The sequence below is a fragment of the Myodes glareolus genome, chromosome 1 (assembly GCF_982192425.1).
Source record: "Myodes glareolus chromosome 1, mMyoGla1.1, whole genome shotgun sequence".
NCBI classification, from domain to species: Eukaryota; Metazoa; Chordata; class Mammalia; order Rodentia; family Cricetidae; genus Myodes; species Myodes glareolus.
Genome location: NC_142026.1, coordinates 130,693,771 through 130,716,117, shown reverse-complemented (window position 1 = coordinate 130,716,117; position 22,347 = coordinate 130,693,771). Strand labels below are relative to the sequence as shown.

General features: G+C 45.5%; 1 protein-coding gene across 2 annotated transcripts in view; it reads left to right on the top strand.

Annotated features, from left to right (window-relative positions):
• The window catches only part of Cnksr3 (CNKSR family member 3), a 90,900-nt gene that overhangs the window by 66,417 nt on the left and 2,136 nt on the right, over positions 1–22,347 (top strand). For both annotated transcript variants that reach the window (XM_048419999.3, XM_048420008.3), the window contains exons 5-12: positions 413–454; positions 2,832–2,951; positions 4,700–4,759; positions 8,430–8,498; positions 9,343–9,489; positions 13,974–14,098; positions 16,301–16,509; positions 16,928–17,017. In XM_048419999.3, coding sequence (XP_048275956.2) covers positions 413–454; positions 2,832–2,951; positions 4,700–4,759; positions 8,430–8,498; positions 9,343–9,489; positions 13,974–14,098; positions 16,301–16,509; positions 16,928–17,017 — 862 coding nt within the window. The remainder of the gene's footprint in view (positions 1–412; positions 455–2,831; positions 2,952–4,699; positions 4,760–8,429; positions 8,499–9,342; positions 9,490–13,973; positions 14,099–16,300; positions 16,510–16,927; positions 17,018–22,347) is intronic.

Below are 22,347 nucleotides of genomic sequence, written 5' to 3'. Positions count from 1 at the left end.
CCCCTGGGATCGGCTCATCCCTGGAGTAAACGGGTCTTCCCTCCACTGATCGCCCATGGCTCTCCTCCTAGACCAGTGTGGCATTTCCTCTCTTCTCCATGCTGTCCTGTCAGTTGCTGCTGTCTTGATGTAGGTCTTGTTTAGACAGCCATACTATGACGATTCATGGGTGCTGATTCCCTGCCATGATTAGAAGACACTATCCAGCCGCAGGCATCCTGGTCCAGTGGCTTAAAATCTTTCTTCTCCCTCGTCCTGGGTTTTCCCCTGAGCCCTAGATGTAGGGGTTGTGTCTCATCAGTGAGACTGAATACCCCACCTCCCCTATTCTCTGTATTGTGACGTCTAAAACCAATTCTTTTCAAGTTTTTCATTCATTCTTATGCTGTTTTTTTTTAATTCTCTTCTTTAGGATTGCCTTGTAGCAGAAATGGAGGATAAAGTTTTAAATGTGGTAAGTGTATTTTTCTAAAAGTTACTGTACAATTCATTTTCCAAAGGCAGCAGGAATCATATCAATTACGTGCACTGGCTAATTATGTCCAGATGATCTTTGAAATACTGGCTCTGGGGATTTGGATCTGTTAGTTTAGGTGGAGGAGTCAAGGTTGTTTAACAAGACCACTGCTTAAGAAAATTCCTGTGCCTGTTGGCTATACTGGGGTCTCTGTTTCTGTTTGATTTTGCTGTTCTTTTTCCTTCTGGACAGTTCATCGGGGCACAGGTATGCAACTCCTTAGGGTGAGAGCGATGCGCATAGTTCATGGACGAACTATTTCGATTTAGGAAACTACTTTGGCAGAAACTTTACGATGCGGGCGGGATATGTTCTGTGACTTTGTAAAGAGCATTCTGGAAGGATTCAGCATCGCTTCCTCCTTTTGACACAAGCAGCCTGTGCCCTTTTGATAAAAACTCTCCTCCTGTTGGGTTGAGGAATTTGGCAATGAAACTGCTATAAATATATTTTCCATAAATAGGGAGGCTAAACAAAGCTAGAGGAATGTGAAAAAGTACCACCTCGTGGATTCTCCACCTTGGAAAGAGAAGTCATCCTTTGGAATTTCCGGATGCCTTTGCTCATCTGATTTTGGAAGGGTAGATGCTCTGATTGTGAGAATTATGTGCATAACCCATGGCCGCTGCAGGGAGACCACTCCCTGGGGGTACTCTCCTGCATCTGAAGAGTGACTGGAGGGGTCATTGAGACCATGGGACTAACGATGCAAAATATGAAATTATAGAACTGAGATGATATGGGGAAATCTAGGCGACCTGGGGTTCAGAGGCGTTCTTAGAAAACCAAGAGGAGAGTCTGTCAGAGAAAGAGTAATAGTGGGTTCCATTAAAACCAGAAACTTGCCTCTGTGAGAGTCACAGGGAAGACACTGAGGTGTCAAGCCACGGGGGGAGGGGGGGAGAATATTTTTAAAACGCTTTAAAGGACATAGAATCAAAATATTCAAACCAAGTCTTAAAACTTGGTAATAAGAAAATGATCCAGCTAAAAACAGGTCTGAAGAAACACTTCACCCAAAGGAGACACGGAGAGGACAAATAAGCACACGGAACATGGTTGTCTGTGATTAAGGGATTACAGACTGAAACCAGGGCACACCGCTACATGCTTACTAGAGTTGGCTAAAATCCAGAACTAACAACAGCAAATGTTGACAACTATGTGGAACATGGTCACTTGTTGCTTAGATGGACGAAGAATCGGAAAAATATGGAGGGCGGTATTCTAACTGTATGGTTTACCAGCTGCAATGCTGGGTGTTTACCCAAAGGAACCGTAAACTTAATGTCAACAAAAATCTGCCCTGAATTGCACATGTTTATAACAGCTTCATTCCTAATTGCCCCAAAATGGAAGGTGACAAGCTGTCTTTTTATAGGTGGATGGATAAACAAATGTGCAATATTCATAGCATGGGATATCAACTAACAGTAAAAGAAATGAGCTATCAAATTGAGAAAAGAAATAGAGAAAATTTAAATGTATATTGTAAATAATAAGCCGGTAATAAAGGACTCGCATGTTATAATTCCAGCTGGTTGGTCTTCTAGAGAAAGCAAGGCCATGGAGACAGTGAAAAGTTTAGTGCTGGCCAGGAGTCCAGGGCGAGGAAGGACGGAAAGGACTGTGTTGAGCATGCAGACGCTGATGGCATTGAAATCCCCAATCGAATAATGGATACGAGACATTAAATGTCTGTCAAAGCCTTTAGGACATAGACTGAAAAACGTGAATATTACTTAAAATTATGGATTTAAATATTGGTTCATCAGCTTTAAAAATAAACAACACTATATATAGAATGTTAATATCGGGGAAAGCTGGCATAGAGAGAGGAAGTCTGTGGAAATCAATGTGTTTGTTGCTTGATTTCCCTCCCTGAACCTTGCAAAACTGAAGTTTATTAAAAATAAAGCAAATAACAATTACGACAACATAAACCAATTGATTTAGAGTGAGATCACCATGTTCTCCCTTGTCAATATTTAGTGTATAAGAGAGCGTGTGTGGCCCTACACTAATGAGCTCTTAGGTGGCTGAGGACGTCTCCTTGGCTGCCAAAGGGGTTTCTTCCTGCCTTGTGTTTTACAGTGGCCATAAAGGAATGATTATAAAGCCATGCATTGTAGAGAGCGGGAACAGTAGCTGCATTCCCACAGACTGCAGACACGAAGTCCAAATGCCAGGCGGTCACTGAGCGGGATTAGCATAGTGGGGGCCTGGCCAGAGCCAGAGATTATGCGTGAGGTGTGTGTCTCTAAAAATCAGCTCGAGATAAACCTGGTTAATGATTGAACTCCCTTAATTCCAGGTCAAGGTTTTAAATGGCATCTGTGAGAAAATAATGCGCTCTACCACGGATCCTGTTATGAGCCAGTGTGCGTGCCTGGAGGAAGTTCACTTACCGAACGTTAGACCTGGGGAAGGCCTGGTAAAAAGTCTCTTGGTTTTTAAGCATTAAACTGTTCTCACTATAGTGCTGAGTAGTGGAGATATATTATAACAATATATTATTATATTATATTATATTATTTTATATTATATGTTAGGGACTTGCTGTCTTAAACTTAGGATAATTAATCTTTCAAGCATAAAAATAAATACAATTAAAGAACTCTACCCTCCCATCTTAACAGATTTATTTTTAGGGCTTAGCAATGCAAGGAAATATAAAACATTCCACAAAGGAGAGATGGTCTTTGGGAACAAAATAGCATCTATTCTGGAAGTCTCTCTTAGCACCTGCGATGGGTGTGAGGAGGCTGGTGGAAGGAAATGACTCCTAAGGAAATTTCAGAAATGTTTCTTTCATCCCGTGTGAGATATATGATAGCAAGCTCTCACGTTGCCTGCAGGTGACTTCTTGCACGGGATTGATTTGCAGAGCTACAGAAGCCCGTGAGGCTCATTGGCTAGCTGAGGGCCTTTGAGTCAGAAGTTCCATGTGGGCTTTCTCATAGGCCCTGCTGAGTCTGTGACCCCAGGCAATGATGCCAAGTGCCCAGTGCTGAGAGCACAGAACTTATGCAGCGCGAGGCTCTAGCTACTGATGCTAGTGACCCTGACGGTGGTGGACAGAAAGAAGAAAGTTGGAGTCATTGATGTATACATTGTTGTGAGGGATATTAAGACAGTCTCTTAAAATAGGAAAGCAAAAAAAAAAAGACTCTCAACAATCCCAAATTCTCAGTGGTTATAAGTACACTCTTGCTTGGCTCTAAAGTAAAGGGTGGATTAGCTCGAGTCTAAAGTAGGAGGAATTCCTGGGTTGAGTTGCTTGTAGTCAGGGTTGAATCAGATCCATGCCTTGAGTGGGCTGAGATGCCCACAGAGTTACCATCGTGCTGGCTGGGGGAGGATGGACAGTCCTGTAGGACAGAGGCACAGCGACTGCGGTTTGAAGTCCTTGAGAGTATGCTGGGAACCGTGAGGGTTTTAGGATTTGTTGAGATTGTTCTTGCAGTGGTATCGGTTACAGAACAGGACAAGTTCAGTGTAGATAATCAGGTAAAACCACTGTTTGGCTCTGACTGCCCCTTTTTTTCTGTCTCCCCTCATCTTGTAATAGTTTAATAAGAACATGATTTTTGGGCTATCAAGCTTTAGAGACATTTATCTAGCAATGTGGTATTTTGCCCAAGTGTGCCTAAAGGTATCCTTTTGGAGAGCGTATTTATTCGCCCATCCTTTGGCTTTCCCTAAGACAGAGCAATGGCAGGTACTGATTTGAGTTTTCTGTGTTGTTCACATGCTTGTCTGCAAGCCCGTTCTGCATTACAATAGGCTCTCATAAGTCATCCCATGTGTACCACTGATACCCGATGGAGCCAACTGCATTGTTTCCCTGGGAAAACGCAACGCTCAGAAGAGGAGCCCTTATTTGAAATGCTTGGCTCCCTGAGCGGGCCTGAGAAAACTCCTCCACCCTAGAGTCGTGGCAGAATCTTGTGTGCCCAGTATTCACATCATAATATCAAAGAGATGGCCCATCTGATCTCTTCTGCTGCTGTTCAGTAGTTCAGTTCTCTCTCTTGATGCCCTTTGGATTGAGTTTCCTGGTGTTTTGGAAGCCTGAAAAAGCACCCAATGTTCCAAAGCAACTGCTTTGAAAGGCTGTGTGTCACTGCAGCTCTCTGTGAATGCTGGAATAATGAGTTGATATGTTGTGACTCCCTCTAGGGCATGTACATCAAATCGACCTATGACGGATTGCACGTGATTACTGGAACCACAGAAAACGTAAGTGTGCATCTGTGAGGCATCAAAGCCCTTGTGTGCTCAGACGCATTTGTCACAGCTCTGCGCTTCGGGGTTAAGTGTGGGCATGATGTTATCTGTGTGAGATGCGTGAGAGCTGGTGTGATGGCCTGTCGTGTTATCAAGTCGCCTTTTGTTGCCCTGCTTCTTGTGCCGTGTCGTCTTTTTTTATTTTTCTTTTTTGCCTCCACCTTTGTGCTAATTATTCCTTTTGCACCATAGGGGTGTAAACCCCAAAGTACAAAAATAGTGATCTCTCTGTTGTTGTTGTGAGTCACTCACAGTAGAATTGGAGTTGGTGGCTATATGTATAGTGTGTGTGCGTTTGTGTTTGTATACATCTTTGTGCGTGTGTGTGTGTGTGTGTGCGTGTGTGTGTGCGTACTCATGGGTGTGCATTTGTGTGGAGGACGAAAGTCAATGTTGGGTGTTTTTCTCAATTGCCTTCTACTCTATTTTTTGTGGGAGGTTGTCACTGATTGGCTAGACTGGCTGGCCAGCAAGACCCAGGATCTTTTGCATATCTGTGACCTTTGGCTCTAGGACTATAGGAGTGCACTGCCATGCCTAGTTTTTTACCTGGCTGCAGGAGATCTGACCTCAGGTCCCAGGTGTGCATAGCAAACACTTGACCCATTGAATCATCTCCCCAACCCTGAGATTACTTATTATCTTCTCTAACATGATGGATTTGAGAAAAGTAAAGAAAATGTGTTTACAACCTAAAGTGTGACTAGCTTCTGAATGACATTGGCATAAAGTAGAAATATTTCCCCAGCTACCCTGTGCCGCCAGTCTGTGTAATCAGCCAATGAAGGAGAAAATAATTCCCAAACATAGGGGGGAGATTTGGCAGTTCCCCCCCCTCCCAGTGTGGTGAAAATGTGTGTCTAATGTAAGTTTCATATTAGCCCTTTTGGTAAAATGTGACATAAACTTTGACGAATGCTTGCTACAGCTCTTGAGTGTTACAGTAAGAAAATGACATTGCTGGAGGTAGCGAGTAAATTCTAAATCAATCTTGTAGCCCTGACAGACAGATGAGTGTAAGGTGATGTGCTTTAAGTATTCCCTGTTGGAAATAAAAAAGATCCTGAGAATCAAGAGGAATCTTCAAGTTAATTAAACTTGGTGTCTGCGTGTGTGTGCGTGTGCACACGTGTGTGTGTGTGTGTGTGTGCATGCGCGTGTGTACATGTGCCTGCATGAGTTTATATGCATCACAAGAATGCAGGTGCCTGTAGAGGCCATAGGGAGTCAAATCCCCAGGAGCTGGAGTTATATGTCGTTTGGTGGTTGTGGGCTCCAGGCTGACACAAAGCCAGCAGGCCATTCTTAGCAAGGCAGTGCGTGTTTTGGGGGTGACTTCAGCAGTCAGGGTCAGACAGATCATTCTGTGGCTTTCTCTGACTTCTTTCTGGAAGTTGCGATCTTACTCAAGAGCTCGAACAGCCCGTGAGATGAAGTGGGAGCGGGACGTGCTTCAGAGGAAAGGGGCATCGCTCTTCGGGGTCATCACCTCTCTGAGCGCACACTGCAACAGGCTTCATCTTTCTGCAGTCTGACTTGTGGGGAAGATGGGCAAGAGCTCTTGACTGGGAGAAAATTTCGGTATCAGGCTCTCTGTTTGTCCGTTTTCTGCCAGTCAGCCCTAAATCCCTTGATGGGACATTTGAGAAGTGAAGACGTGGGATGCTTCGGAAGGGAAGTCAGTTGAGGACAGTTGTTCATGCGTTTTAAGATCGTGTCTCTATAAACAGGGACTTCCTGGCCTTGAGGCTATGTCTTAGAAAGTGAAGCATACTTCAAATGAGTCCCCAGCTCATGGACGTTAACTGGTGCTTGCTGGGGGTCAGACTTAGGTTCAGCAGTCGACACACTGGTGCAGAAAGGAGAATTCGCATTTTTTGAAGCAAATGAGGAGGGGGCACCATGCTGGTGTCTTCTCCCAGTGTCAAGCTGGTTGCTAGTCTCAGTTAAGGCGCCGCTGTTGTTATGGCAACAGAGGAGCTATTTTGACAATAACCAGCATAGTTACCTGTGCCTTCAACTGAACCTTGATCAAGCAGAGGCAGTGTTTCCACAGTTTAATGCAGCCAGCTAATTTCTTGTTGAGCCTATCACCACAGTGGAGTGAGAAGAATCCCGCAAGTGTGTTTTGAGTTTGGTGTCCCGTCCCCATGCTCAAAGGTGCTATTTTGGCTTCTGATAGCTGTAAATTGGAGTTTCACCCTCTCATATACGTTACAGAATTAAATACGCTGACCTAGATAGTGTTTAATTAGAAACCCAAGACTTATCTTTCCCTCCTCGTGTGATCGGTCTTACACAGAAGGAGTTTTGTTCACTTAATGAGCAGGAATATTCTAGGCATCACATTTGACAGGTGGCTTATATCCTTTTATGGATTTCTTTGTTGTAAAGTTAAAGCAGTGCATAATTAAGGGGGGAATGAAGCATACATTTTTTCTTTTTCTTTCCTTTCTAAAAAAGATTTTTTTTTATTTGTATTTTCTGGGCACTGGTGTTTTGCCTACCTGTGTGTGTGTGTGTATGAGGATGCCAGATTCCCTGGAACTGGAGTTACAGACAGTTGTGAGCTGCCTTCTGGATGCTTGGAATTGAATCTAGGTCCTTTGGAAGAGCAGCCAGTACTCGTAACTGCTGGGCCATCTCTCCAGCCCCTCATTTTTTTTCCTTTTTAGAAAGTTTTTCTGCATGTATGATATGTATATGTGGTATATACATGTGTGTATGTATGTATGTGTATGCGCATGTTTATGCTCTTTTGTGTATATATACCAGTGTACTTCTGGATGTGTGTGTGTGTATGTGTGTTTGTGTGTGTGTATTCCTATGAGTGTGGGTGTGCACATGCCACACTGTGTGTGTATATATGTGGTGGTCACAGGATAACCACAGGTGTCAATTCTTGCCTTTGACAAGGGTTTCCTGTTGTTTGCCACTTGTACCCCAGGCAGTCTGGCCTGGGAGCTTCCAGGTTCCTGTCTTTGCCATTTGTCTTACTATAGGGACACAGAATAGTCACACGCTTCCCACATGCAGTCTTACTGAGGCCCTGGGCGCCTGACTTTCTGCAGCAGGCTGAGCCATCTTCCAGCCCTAGGTTGTTTTTCTTAGAAAAGCCACACTTATAATCTGATGATGAAAAACTTTTTCTTTATAGAAATAAAATTTTTGTTTACATTAAGTTCTTATTTTCATGGCATTGTGGTCATTTGTGTAATGAGACAGAAAACAGATTTCTGTCTATTAATAATTACAGTGATCCTTACACGTTAAATATTCCATCTGCTTCTGAAAGGTGAGTGGTAATGGAGACATGTGCCAAGTTCTTTACGTATTTGTTTATTTTTAGTAGAACTTAGAGCTTCTGTCAGCTAGCCATTTCAACAGCACACTCTCGCATCTCATCATTTAGATGAACTCAGGTGTTAACGCAGAAGCCGTCCGTACAACCAACCTCATAGCAGATCACACGGGACTCATATGCCAAGACCCACGCACCACTTTTCATATATTGTTTCTGTTTTTTCTTGAGAAAGTTTTACTCTGTTGGCATTGTCTACAGAAGAAAGAGGCAGAAAGAGAGTGCCAAACACCTAAGCCAGTTCTCTTTGTTTCTGTGCAGTCTCCTGCAGACAGGTCTCAGAAGATTCACGCTGGTGATGAAGTCATTCAAGTTAATCGGCAGACTGTGGTGAGTTCATTTATTGGGATGCAATTTTCCCTCTATAACTTTATATTTAAAACCCTGTGTATGTATGTGTGTGCGTGCGTGCGCGCGCGCACACATACACACACACACACACACACACACACACACGCAGATGTTCATGGAGGCCAGAATTGGGTATCAGATCTAGAGTGGTATTTCCAGGGAATTGTGAACTACCCAATACGGGTGCTAGAGATCGCACTTTAGTTCTCTGTAAGAGCAGCTGGTGCTCTTAATGGCTGAGCCATCTCTACAGCCTCTATATTAGAAAAAGAAAATCAACACCTTATTGTAACATGAGAAGGCCTGCTTGTTTGAATTTCTGTCCTGCCCGGCCCCCCACAGCCAGCTGTTTAGTCCCAGAGAAAATCAACCACAGAGGACTCTGTAAGTTATAAAACTGATTGGCCCATTAGGTCAGTCTACATATTAGCTTACTCTCACAGCTTGATTAACCCATTTTTCTGATCTATGTTAGCCATGTGGCTCAGTATCTTTTTTAGTGGGGCAGATCACATCCTGCTGCTTTGGTGATCTGGGCAGGAGTGGGAGGAATCAACTTCCTCCTCCCCAGAATTCTCCTGCTCTCCTTGCATCATTTTCACTTCCTGTCTGGTTTTCCCACCTATACCTCCTGCCTGGCCAATCAGCGTTTATTTAAAACATGATTGACAGAATACAGACAATTCTCCCGCACCATCTTATACCCATTTTTTTAGTGTTTGAAGTAGAGCTTAGATGAATGTATTTGTACTGATGTATTTGCTCATAACTTGACTTTCTTCAAGTTCGTGACTCATGAGCAAGTCTTTTTCCCTCATTCTAGGTCGGGTGGCAGTTGAAAAACCTGGTGAGAAAGTTGAGAGAGAATCCCACGGGCGTGGTGCTGCTGCTGAAGAAGAGGCCCACGGGTTCTTTCAACTTTACTCCGGCCCCCCTGAAGAACCTGCGGTGGAAGCCGCCCCTCGTGCAGGTATCCGTGGCCATTCATCTCGAGTGACCTTCATCCAGAATGGACTTTGTCTGAGGCCTCCCTCCCCTCAGAAAAAGGGTTAAAATTGAGGGTGATTGGCTTTAGGAGCTGGCTTGCCTGCCATTATTCCCTAATCCTGCATGCATGAAAACGTAAACTCTAGGCCTTTGGAGAGCAGTGTGCTTGCCACTTGCCATATGTGTCTATTTAAATAATTGAAAGGCCAGTTCCTCCTCACTGGCCTCATTCCAGGTACCAAGTATATAGGCACTGCCACAGTGAATCACAGAAGCAGAAGGCTCGCTTCAGATCACCTCACTTGTTTTCAGCATGTTCTGTGGCTTCTCCTGGGGAGACACGAGCAAGTGTCCATTTACCCCAGGTAGGGCATCGGTGGCCAGCCACAGAAATCATTCCACCCACGTCTAGCTGAGGGAGACAGGCAGTTTATTGTGGTTGCCTACAGGAGCGTGGTGACTCAGAGGCACCTTCGCCACTGAAGAGCCCACCCTAACATGCGTGACAGCTCACTACAAACATATCTGTAGGATTCCCTGCATGGCTGGCAGGCAGCTTTGTCTGTCCTCAGAGTGTTTCTTCTCTCGATCAGCTGTTGCTGCCTATGCAGAACCCACGGAACCCACACAGAAGCTCATACGTCTGTAACCCTAGTCCAGTGCATCCTGTACCTTCATCTGGTCTCTGTGGTCACTGCATGCGTGTGGTGCACTGGCTTGCATGCCAAAAAAACCGCTCATATACATAAAATCAAAAATGAGAGACGCGAATTGACACACATTAGCTACACACACATTTACTGCACGGTGCAGCATTCTGAAATTTGTATTGTTGTTAATATACATATGACCTCACACACCATTGTTTGTGGTGGAAATATTTTCGTCTATTCTCTCAGCTGTTTTCAGGAATGCACTTGGTCTTAACTGTTGTCATCATGTCTTACACTAGAGAGGAGAGAGAGAGAGAGAGAGAGAGAGAGAGAGAGAGAGAGAGAGAGAGAGAAGGAGGGGGGGCTGCATTTGTGAGGTGCCTCTTACTCATGAGAAGGAAGGTGGGTGGGATCTGACTGACAGATGAGGGTGTGCCTGAGGGTGCATCTTAGTCTTTAAGCCCACGTACCCCACCCCCCAACAAGGACATGTGGCCACCAGGCAGAGGTTGTCTTAGGTCAGCTTCTTCGAGGCAGAGCTGTGATTCCTGTCAAAGTGATGTTTAAGGGCAGGTGCTGCAAGGGAAGACGAAGGCAGATGAAGAGAAACAAGTCCAGGCATGGCCCCCTCTACAGGACAGAGGATTGTGTGTAATCAGGCAGCTGCAGGCCTGCTCACCCTTCTTGGGAGAAGTACCTTTGTGTGCTGAGAGCCATTTCTCCAGAGAAGGATTGGCTGTGAGCTTTAGGCAGTTACTGTGCCCAGAAGCTGGGGACTGAAATCTTAGTATGGGGGCTCCAAGTGTCACTTACAGCCCCTGCTGCGAAGAACACCTTAAACTCTTTAAGTTGGCTTGGTCATTTGGGCTAATGTAATAGCAGAGATAGAGTACCAGGCTAGAGGGTGTGGACTTTATCCCACAGGCCAGGTTGACGCCTAGTTTTATATTCTTATCTGTGTTACTTTGCTAGGGTTGCCATAACAAAGTTGTACAGGCTGAGTGGTTGGGGTTCAAGGTCAAGGTATGCAGGGTTGGTCTCTTGTGAGGCCTTACTCTCTGGCTTGGAAATTGTCCCACTTTCTCTCTGTCTTCACATCCTCTCTGCCTGCGTCTTCATCTTGTTTGGACACAGTTAGATTGAGGAATATTGAGGGTGAATAGTTCAGCTCATGACATTATCTAGACACAAGAAGACCATGTAGGGGGCTCTGTGGATTCCTGGATGTAAAGTGGTGAGGTTCTGAGCAGGGCTAGTAATGACGTGGTTCAGATGAGTGACTAATGATTTGAGAGACCTTGGAGATGACGCCCTGCTTAAGTCCCCAAGCAACACTGCATGGGTTAACATCCCAGCTCTGCCAGACATCATCTCGGAGCTTTGAGTGAGATATTCCTTCTCCTAAGCCCTACTTCCATAACTATTGCTGTTGAGTATTAGAGAAGGCTTTGGGGGTGAGCATGAGGGAGTCTTTGCTAGGGGAGAAGCAGGTGTCAAATGCAATGGGAAACTTGACCAAAATTAGAAAGCCAAGAAGAAACCATTACGAAGGGAGAGACAGATGGTAGGCATGGTGAGTGTGGCAGTTCGAGGTGGCAAAGGAAATCTGCATGGACGTGTTCCGATCAGAGGGAGAATTAGGTGTAATAGAGGCTAGTTCATTCCTTGACTCCTAGAAATAGGCTTTGGAAGGGGACACACTCATTTTCTCTCCATTCATAGCATGCTTCCTTACTGTGCATGCTGAGGACGAGGAGCTGGGGAGAGATGAAGGCACGTTTTGTTTCTGACCCAGGGAAGCAATCACTATGAAGATGTTGAACCTCCTATGTGGCTCAGCTACCAAATGCTATTGTGATGTGTCCAGTCTGTTTGCAGATTATTAACACTGGGAGACCAGACTGTAGGCTTGCTTAGCTCCTGAACCTGGGAGTTTCTCCAGTTCAGTCTTCAGTGGTCACTATGCCTTGGTGCCCAGCATGATGGCATCCCTAGGGGGGTGTCATCTAATTCTTCCCAGTACCTTTAGTGTTGGCCTTCACACAAAAGATGGTCACCATTCTGTTTTTGGGCTGCATCTTGACAAATGAGGGTTTCCCCAAATAGAAGTCATCATTCACGTTGGAATTTGGGGGGAGAAAACGTCTTATAGGAGGGCTCCAGAATACTTGTGACTCACAGGGTTTTGAGAATATGGATCTTGGCTCTGTGTTTTCAGATATGAGGATTCATTGATTTATTGGATATCAATGAACTGGGTTGGAGAGATGGTTCAGTGGTTAAGAACACTGCCTGCTCTTCCAAAAGTTCTGAGTTCAATTCCCACAACCACATGGTGACTTACAACCATCTGTAAGAGGTCTGGTGCCCTCTTGAGGACTGATCTGGTCAGTTGTCCTTATCAACTTAGACCATGAAACCCAATATGGACAAGTTCAACAGATCCGCCATATATGGGCTGCCCATGCATGCATCAACATTGCCAGGGCATAAATTTCAAATTTCGTTCATTCTTTATTGAACTGAATTAAGGGCTCAGGTTGGAAGATTATGCTACAAGACTGGACAGGGCCCTTGCCTTTGTGCCTTTGTATTCCTTCTGAATGTCTGCTTTGAATCTCCTGGTGGACATAGTTCTTGAGGACATGGTCCACACTATTGAGTCCTTCTAGTCTCTGGAACCCATTGCATCTCTCACAATCTGAGGTCAAAAAGGGGTGCTTCCTTTCCTCCAAGTGTCTACCATAGACTTGCTGGCCTTCGCCAGTGGTTCCCATAGTAACTGTGAGGGTCTTGCTGGTCGAACTGGTTGGTTGATGCCATTATGAGATTGTAGAAGAAATAAGATTGAAGGTCTCATAGGAGATTTTAGAATGCAAGTCCTTTCCGCTTATACAAGACTTGCACAAGATCGAGCCAGCTAGAGTCCCAGAATGGATCTCCCAGCACATGAAGTCTTACCTCTGTCTGAGGGGCCACTGCAATTGATGATTGCTGGCTACCCAGCTCCAGTAGATAGTCTTACAGCTGTACACATACAGGCAACACTAAATGGCCATGAAGTTAGAGGTAGAAGAGAGAGGAGGAATGAGAGAACGAGAAGTTGGGAGGGAAAAGAGGGGAAAGAATAAGGAAGGGAATGGGGATGGATTGGATCTAAATATGTATGTATATATATATGAATATTAAATATCTAATAAAAATGTAAGTCCTTTGAGATCAGCAACATAATTAAAGTTAAAGCAAACTTTAATTTTTTTTTTTAAATTTAAAACGTGTTTGTACTGTGGGCATGCATTGCTAAATTCAGCGGAGTGAGTCGTGCATTTACTGCATGGCAAGCGTGTCCTATGCCCTCCGTGTGTGTTATCTTAGTGTCCACAGCTGCCCAGCTGGACACTGCCCCTGTTTACATCAATTCCCCTTTTATAGCTGAGACACAGAGGAGTTGAGTGACTGCCGCAGCAATGCACAGCTCATCAGATGGGTAGCTGGGTCGCACCCAAGCCCCAAGGCCTAATCTGCCAGACGCTGCTGTGCGCTTTTCTCAACCAGCAAGAATATTAGTGCCAGTTTTACAGAGGAGGAAACTGAGGCATGGATTTTTAAGTGGTTTTCTTCAAACTAGAGTTAAACTCCCATGACTTCTACAGGTCCTCTGTGAGTTGACTGCCCTGTTAGGAGCAGCCATGAGTGTGTGAGTGAGCTCTGTCTCCGCTTGTTCTCAGGCCTGGCTTGGTTTGGGGCGGGGGAAGTTCTACCAAGAATGATCTCCAAGTTGATCTTTTCACTTCTTCTGTGACTCTCATTGCAGACCTCGCCCCCACCCACCACCACCCAGTCCCCAGAGAGCACCATGGATGCCTCCCTGAAGAAGGAGAAGCCAGCCATTCTTGACCTCTACATTCCTCCCCCTCCTGCTGTCCCCTACTATCCCCGGTATGTTGGCCCCCATTTCATAGGGTGGACTGGCTATCTCTACATGGTTGATGCTGGGCCAGGAAGCCACTTTATATAACAAGATCTGACTCACTGTGTGGGACGGCAGAGCTGGGTCTCACTATAGTTGGTAGTGAGACCCTTTAAGAAAAGAGTGTCAACATACCTTTCTTGTGAAAAATTTACAGAAGTCTATGCTTTGGGGGCCTTGGAAGGGGCTGTTTGGAGATCCCTGTAGCTTAAGTTATGTCAACTCCGTGATAAATTCATTTTATCATGGGAAGAAGCTAAAAGCATTTGTGTGAGAATCATTAAAATTGTTTCCTGATTTTGCCAAGAAAGATGTAAACACTTGTGCGTGCAAGCATACACACACATAAACACAGGTACACACACAGGCACACACACACACACACACACACACAAATACAAAAACAGATACATGGCCCCCCCACATATACACACAGGCACACACATACGTACATATACACACATGTATACAGACAGACACACAAATACACAATATACATACATGTATATGCACATATATCCTCACATAAACAGATATCCTCACCACACACATATATACAGACATGTATACACATACAGTACATATACGTACAGTACACACACGTACATAAACACATACCTACATACACCCAAACACACAACCATATACCTACATATACAAGCACACGCATTCATACCCTGGCACTCTGAAAACTTGTGAGGTGATATGAGTTGAAATATCTGTGAGCAAGGTGAGTGTGTTCTTGAGCTGTCAGTTCTTGAGTGGTGTCTAAACCGTGGGGTAGTGTAGGAGAGTGGCCACAGGAAGGACAGTGGTGATTGAGGTGTTTGCTCCAGGCTTGCTCATGGGACGCACATACTGACTGTGCCAATGACACTAGAGGATGTTGCTTTTGTTCAGAATATAGTGAGTAAGGGGCTGGGCTATCCCTTGGCACAAAGCAGACTTGGCTCTGCCTCTGATCCTGCCAATGTCTCTCTCACTCGCCTGGTCCAGCACAAACTGGGATCAATGTCTCCTGTGTCACAAGACAGAGCTGGAGCAGTGTTGCTGCAGTGGGGGTATCGGGCTATTAGCGAATCAATCCCACACCAGTTATGTTTTAAGGGGTTATTTATTTGGCTAGGGTAAAACTTACATACACCATAAACCGTCAGGAAGGGAGCCTAGTCGCTGGAGCAGGAGCCGGGAGCAGCAGCCGAGACCGAGCACCGGAACCAAGAGCCGGAACCAAGAGGGCCTGATCCGGAACTGCTTCTCTTTTTAAAAGAGAAATATACCACGCCCCAGTGGGCTGATATTTCAGCAGCTATTGGCTGACAGAGCGGAAGTCGCTCCCCGCTGTACTGTGGGCTCCTGCTTCAGTGATTATTGGTTGAGGCAGCGGAAGTTACTCCTACAACATCGGGCCTTGCACATTTCTCTTTGTTTTTGCTACATTGGTGTCTCTTGCCTGGGGATGGAAATATGTCATGATTTCCCTCAAGGGCGCTGATCAGAGACATCTGGTGGCAGTGGGCAGGGTCCTGTGGCATAGAGTTGGAGTGGGTTAAAACTGTAGGGACCATTGTCTCTACACATGGGTGCCACAGAACCTCACAGGCCAAAGTGTGGGTCATTGTGCCAGGAACTGTAGGGAGATAGATTCTCTGGCCTCCGATCCTCAGTGTTCTCTGGTCTTCAGTGAGAATGTCACAGGTGGAGCGGCAAGAAAGGGGCTGAGTGCATAGGAAGGCAGGATGCTGGGATTTTCAGATCTAATAACTTCGATACACGTCAAGAATCTTCTTTGCTGGATCCAGGCAGTGATCCCACTCTTGGCGTGAGGAATATGGTATAGCAGCTCACGTCTCAGCTGCTGACTCCTGTTGTGAACAGGACATTTACCCAGAGAACAGAATTTGGGAAAAGCAAGAGCTGTGTTTTCAGGGTATACTTGTTCTGTGTAGACATACATGGACAGAAGGCCATGTTTGCTCGGACTTAACAAGTTCATGGGTGGAGGGGGTCTGTATGTATTTGAAAGGGTAACTTGAGTTGAGTAAAGTAACACTTTTTCCTGTGGGAAGGAACTGAAAGTCACGTGTGCCCATAGTTGCTGGGCTTCTGTTGTTCATTCTTTGGTAAAAGCCCTGTTGTGAGCTCCCTAGTCACCACACACTGTCTTCCAGGAACGAGAATGTGAGTTTTGCCTGTGGAGGACCCAGTAAAAGTAAACAGCCATTGTCTGGGCGGAACGGTTCAGAGTCCCCTAACTCCTTCCTGGACCAGGAGAGCCAAAGACGCAGATTTACCATCGCTGATTCCGATCAGTTGCCACCTTATTCTGTGGGAACCAATATCCCCCCCACAAAAATGAGGGGGAAGACACCGTCCTATGGTGAGTTCTCCAGGGTGTGCCTTGCCCTGCTGTCTCTCTTTCCTTCTCTTCCCCACCCCTTCCTTATTTGGGGCTCTGGCATGACTTGGCAGACTCTGGAGGTGAACTGAGGAAAGCATAAACCTCAATGAAATTCTAGGTATGAGCTCTTTATTCATCTGGCTGGGGCAAAGCCTCGTTGGGTCATTGCTATGCCTGCCATCAGAGCCCAGCTGGGTGAGCTCACATTACAGTGTGGCCTCCAGAGCTGGAGACCCAAAGACTTCAGTCTCTATCCTGAGTGCTTTCAGAGACGACGCGGGGCTTTAAAAATAGCTTTAGGTTGAAATTTGCTTCTATTTAAGTGGGCATGATTGGGAGGGCTTGTCTTGAAGTTGATAAACGTCCCTAACCTCGCCTCACCCTCTGGTCTTTGAAGGCAAACCCCGGCCGTTGTCCATGCCTGCGGACGGGAACTGGATGGGAATTGTGGATCCATTCGCTCGACCTCGAGGTCATGGGAGGAAAGGTATGTTCCATCCGAGTACACCAAAAGCATTGAATGGTGTCAGAAGACACCATGCTCTATTCACGATGGTGATAGCTTTCCTTGAGGCCCAGCCTGTCCTCAGTAAATCAGGCTGCTGAAGGTTGCTACAGGATTGCTTGTTTCCAGAAAAATTTAATCTTCTAAGAATCTAGTCAGCATTGTGGCTTTTAAAAAGGCTCTAGACACATATGGCCTACTTTTAAACAAATTATTCATTAAACATCCCTAATTGCATGATTTTTTTTAAACTTGATTTTTGACAAATTCTCTTTAAATTATTAAGGCATAATTACTGTCTGAAAAAATTGTTTTTAATTCACCCTGTGATTGGTTACTTGTTATTGCAGCAATCTTTATTAAACATATAAAAATATTTTTATATGATGGGCACAGTTGTGTGTGCCTTTACTCCCAGCACTTGGGAGGCAAGAGCAGACAGATCTCTGAGTTTGAGACCAGCCTGGTCTATATAGTGAATTTCAGGCTGGCCAGGGCTACTTAGTGAGACCTTGTCTCAAAAGCAAAATAAAACTTCTACCTATTTTTGCTAGATAGGCTCTGCTTATCAACGTTGGATGGAAATTATAACATCACCTTTGTAATGTTGAAACAGAGAGCAAGGGAGGCAGCGTAAGGCTTCTAAGTGAGCAACTCCTGGCATCTCCCAGGTAAACCTGTCACCTGTGTGCCTGCATCATCTGGATTAACCTCGTACAACAAAGGGACAGGATGCCAGCCTCTGGCTTTAGATGCTCTAGTTCTACAGAGCAAAGTCTGTGCAGCCGTCAGCAGGTGGCAGGGCTGGCCTCTGTTTAGATTTAAGATGCTAACATCTCCATCGCCATTCCCTGAGCATGGATCCGGCCTGTTTTCTTTCACGTATAGAGAGGTGTAGCGCAGGAACTGGGGCTTAGGAGAACTTCCTGATGACTGCATTAGAAGTCATGATGTCTCTCTGCACATGGCCACTTAAGAAAAGAGATCATCTGCTCCTGGCATGGAGCCCTCCTCTCTGGGAGTGAGCGGTGCTCCTGGGATGGAGTCCTTCTCTCTGGGAGTGAGCGGTGCTCCTGGGATGGAGCCCTCCTCTCTGGGCGTGGACAAGTTGGAGGCTGTGACATATTTAGAATCACACATCAGCCACCACTGTCTACTTCCAGAGCCTTCTCATCACCCTGTAGAGCATTCTGTACCTGGCGGTGCCTATACCTAATTCCAACTTCCTCAGCTCCCCCTCCTGACGGTCACTGGGCCACGAATTTGCCAATTTTGTAAGTAGGCATATAGAGTACATGAGGTCTTTTCTCTTGTTGGTAGCAGGGGATATTTCTTCTGCTTGACCAAGAGATGGACTGATGGTGAGAGCACAAAGGGAGAAGATTTTGGCAGAAGAGCTGAGAGGCAGGAGGCTTTCGTTAGGAGTTTCCCACTTGACGGTAGCGATTTCTGTCAATGTTTGCTGACCAGGGACACACTAAAGAGATCTCTTGTGTGGCTGTGGCTTCTTTTCAGTCTGAAGCACTTGATTTCCAAAGAAACCCTGATAGCTAGAGCCATAATATGTTTGTTTTCCCCTTTAAATGGGAATTTTTTTAATTTGTTTTGTTGTTTTTATTCTACTTTTATTATATGTTTTATTGCTTAAAACAAATTTTAAATTTAAATGTATTTTGACCATATCCTTTGCTCCCCAAGTCCTTCCAAATCCTCTCTCCCTCCTTACCCACCCAACTTTAAGTTCTTTCTCAAAAGACAAAAACCTAAACAACAAACCCCTCTAAAACCAAGAAAACAAAATAAAACCACACTCAAAAGGGAAAAACAAAACAACACCAAACTTTAATCAAATAAAAATGCACCAAAACCAAAACAAAACAAAACAAAAAAACCAAACAAACAAAAACTGTGGTGTGCATCTTATGTTGGTCAGCCACTCCAGAACATGAGGCCTGTCCGGGGTGGTTGATAGACTCAGTGACAGTCTGCTGGAGAAAACCGATTTTCTCTCTCAGCAGGTATAAATGGCAGTTCAGTTGTTAACCTTTACCCTAGTGGCAAGGCTTCATTCATTCATTCAAAAAAATATAACAAAACTGCATATAAGATTAAAAGAAAAGCCTCTCACATTGAAGTTTACAAGACAAACCAGTAGAAGGAAAGAGCCCGAGAGAAGGCACAAGAATCAGAGCACACTCATTAGCACACTCAGGAATCCCATAGAAACACTAAACTGGAAGGCATGATATATTTTCAGAGGATCTGGTACCCTGTGCAGCCCTATGCAGCCCTGTGCATGCTGCCTCAGTCTCTGTGGGATCATGTGAGCTTTGTTCATGTTGTTTTCGAGGGCCTTATTCTCCTAGTGTCCTCCACCCTCTCCGGCTCTTACAGTCTTTCTGCTTCCTCTCCCACAGGATTCTCTGAGACCTGAGGGGGGAGGGGTTTGACGGAGACACCCCATTTAGGAATGGATGTCCCAAGGTCTCTCATTCCCTGTGCAGCGTCCGACTGTGGGTCTCTTATTAGTTCCCATCTGCTGCAGGAAGCATCTCTGATGATGAAGTCTGAGCAAGGCACTGGTCCATAAGTATAGAAGAATGTCATTAGGGGTCATTTTACCATGATATAATTTTTTTTTTAGACCAGTAGTATTTAGTTTTCCCCTTACGTTCTGCAGCCCCCCCCCAAAAAAAAAGCTGGGTAGCTGGGGAAATGGGGGGATAGAAGCACATTTTTTTTTATGTGAAGTTATGAAAATATGTAGGGAAAGAGTTCTGGCTCTCTGGTTCTGCTGGGTCATTGTGTCACCTCTCGGGGGCTAAAGCAGCCGGAATGTATTAGCCACTTTGTGTCATGTGACTGAAAAACCCGACAGAAACGACTTTAGAGAGAAAAATGTACTTGGGTCACAGTTTCATCATGGTGGGGGAGGCGTGGAAGAGTGGCTCTGTCTGTGTCAGGAGGAGCACAAGGAGGAAGCTGTTTCCATGGTGATAGACTTGGGAGCAGAAAGCAGTGGGAACCAGGAACTTGACTGTAGCCTTCAAAAACTTACCCCTAATGCCCTTCAGCCCACCTACTAAAGCTTCCCCAGTCTCTCCAAGTGATGCCATAAGCCAGGGCACCAGTAGCAAGAACACAAGCCCCCGGGGAACATTTCACAGCACATCATGGCTTTCCTTCCCTGTCTTCTTGAGGCTCACTTCTGTCTTAGAACATCCACGGCATCCACGGCAACCCACCATCTTAGTAGTTCGATACTGTTCAGGAGTTGGAAGGTCAGAGTACTCTGAGACTCAAGGACAACTCTCTTAGCTGTGAGTTAACATTCTAGGACCAACACGAGACTACAGCCCAGCCAGGCAAACACATCAACTCTATGTCCATCATCCCAAGAACGTGATAACATGGTATATGGTTCAGTGGACTTGGGCCCCGTCTCCATAGCCATGCTGACTACAGGCACACGGTGTCTCCTAGGATGGTTCTATTTGATGTCTGCAGCTTTCCCTTGGCAGATGTCTTCAGCATTCTGGGGTCTCCATACCACTTAGGTTCCACACTCATAGCTTCACATGTTGGCATCTTGGGGACTCCATGCAGGGAATTCAGCTGTATTATACACTAGCTAGCCTCATAGGCTTACCTTAAAAAATACGTGTATAAACCCTCATGGCCCCATAACTCATATCTGCTGTGTGCTTGAAAAACAAGTGTGATTTGGCAACACTGAGAACTGTGCTGCAGCTTGGAGGCATGCCTTGTCCTCCTTGGACCTCAGCTGTAGCAGTCTCTGGATGCCCACGTGGTTGGTCCCAGGCAAACATCCTAGGCAGCCCCTTTCCTGCGGGGTGCTTTGTTTTTCTTAAAATTGTGTGTGTATGCGTGCACACATGTGTATGGGTATGCATGTGTGTGTATGCATGCTTGTGCATGGCGTGTGAGCATCTGTGTGTAAGAACATAGATGCCAGAGTGCATGTTGAGATCAGAGGACAATTTGCAGGAGTTGGTTTTCTCCTTCTACCATGTGAGTTTCAGGAACTGAACTGGGTCCTCAGGCTTGGAGGCAGACATCCTTACCTGACTGGGCCATTTCACCAGCCCTGAGCCCACCCAACTTTCCTACCTTCCTTCTTCCCTCCCTTCCCCTCCCCTCTCTCTTTTTAAAGGAAAGTTTTTTAAATGGGTTGTCAACTTGATACCCCAAAGCCTTTGATGGGGAGGTCAGTGTACCTTGAGATGTTCTCAAGGCTTCATATCACTGCGGTGCACAGTGCATGGCTTCTTTTCGCGGTATCGTCTAACAACCAGGGCGGTTCTGTCTGCAGCTGTGACCACGTTTCTTCACTGACAGATGCTCATCATTTTCAAGTCTTTGTTCTGCTTCAGCTCTTGCTCTCGCTGTAAACGTGGCTCAAAGCAGCAAGCAAGAGCTGCTTCATAGCCCGAGTGCTGTGCTGTCTTGAAACCTCCTCTGCCAGTTTAATCTCTCATGTGTGAGTTCAGCGTCGGGACAAGGGCAGAGCGTGGACAGCCTAAGTGACCTGTGGTCCAAGTCCTTACAGCCCACGTTCTCATCTAAAACGCCACGACTTTGAATGCTGTTAACCTTCCTGTCCCCATCCTGCTCCCTGAACTTCCACCCAAGTCACCTATGAAGCCACTTTACTGGCCCACGTTTCCAAACTCTTCCCACGTTCTTCTTGCAAACCAGTTCCGAACACCTAAGAAACACATTGGGTTAAGTTTTAGTCGGAAATGACACCATGTCTTCTGGTGTCGCTTTCCTGTGTTAGTTACTTCTTGTTGCTGTAACAAAAGACCTGGCAGAAGCAGCTAAGGGAGATAGAATGTGTTTTGGTTCATGGTTTCAGGGGATTTCAGCCCATCATGGTACTAGATGTTTTCTTTTGGGCCACCAACCAGCTCCCAAATTATGACACGGAGACTTAATGTTAGTTATGAATGCTTAGCCTTAGTTTAGTTCTTTTAATCGGTTTCTTTTTATCTACATTTTGCTTCGGGGCTTTTTACCTCCCTCCCTCTCTCCCTCCCTTCTCCTCTCTCCCTCCCTACCTCTCTCTCTTCCTCCCTCCCTCGCTTTTTCCCTCTTTCCTTCTTTCTGTATATCTTACATTCTTGCTTCTTGTGTCTGGCTGGCAGCTGCCTGGTCTCTAGTCCCATGCATATCCCTCTCTTTCTCCCTCCTTTTCTTCTTCCTCCTCTTGAGCCTAGTTTTTTCCTCCTACTTTCTCTCTGCCCCACCTATCCCTTTCCTGTCTAACTATTGGTTCAGTGTTTTATTAG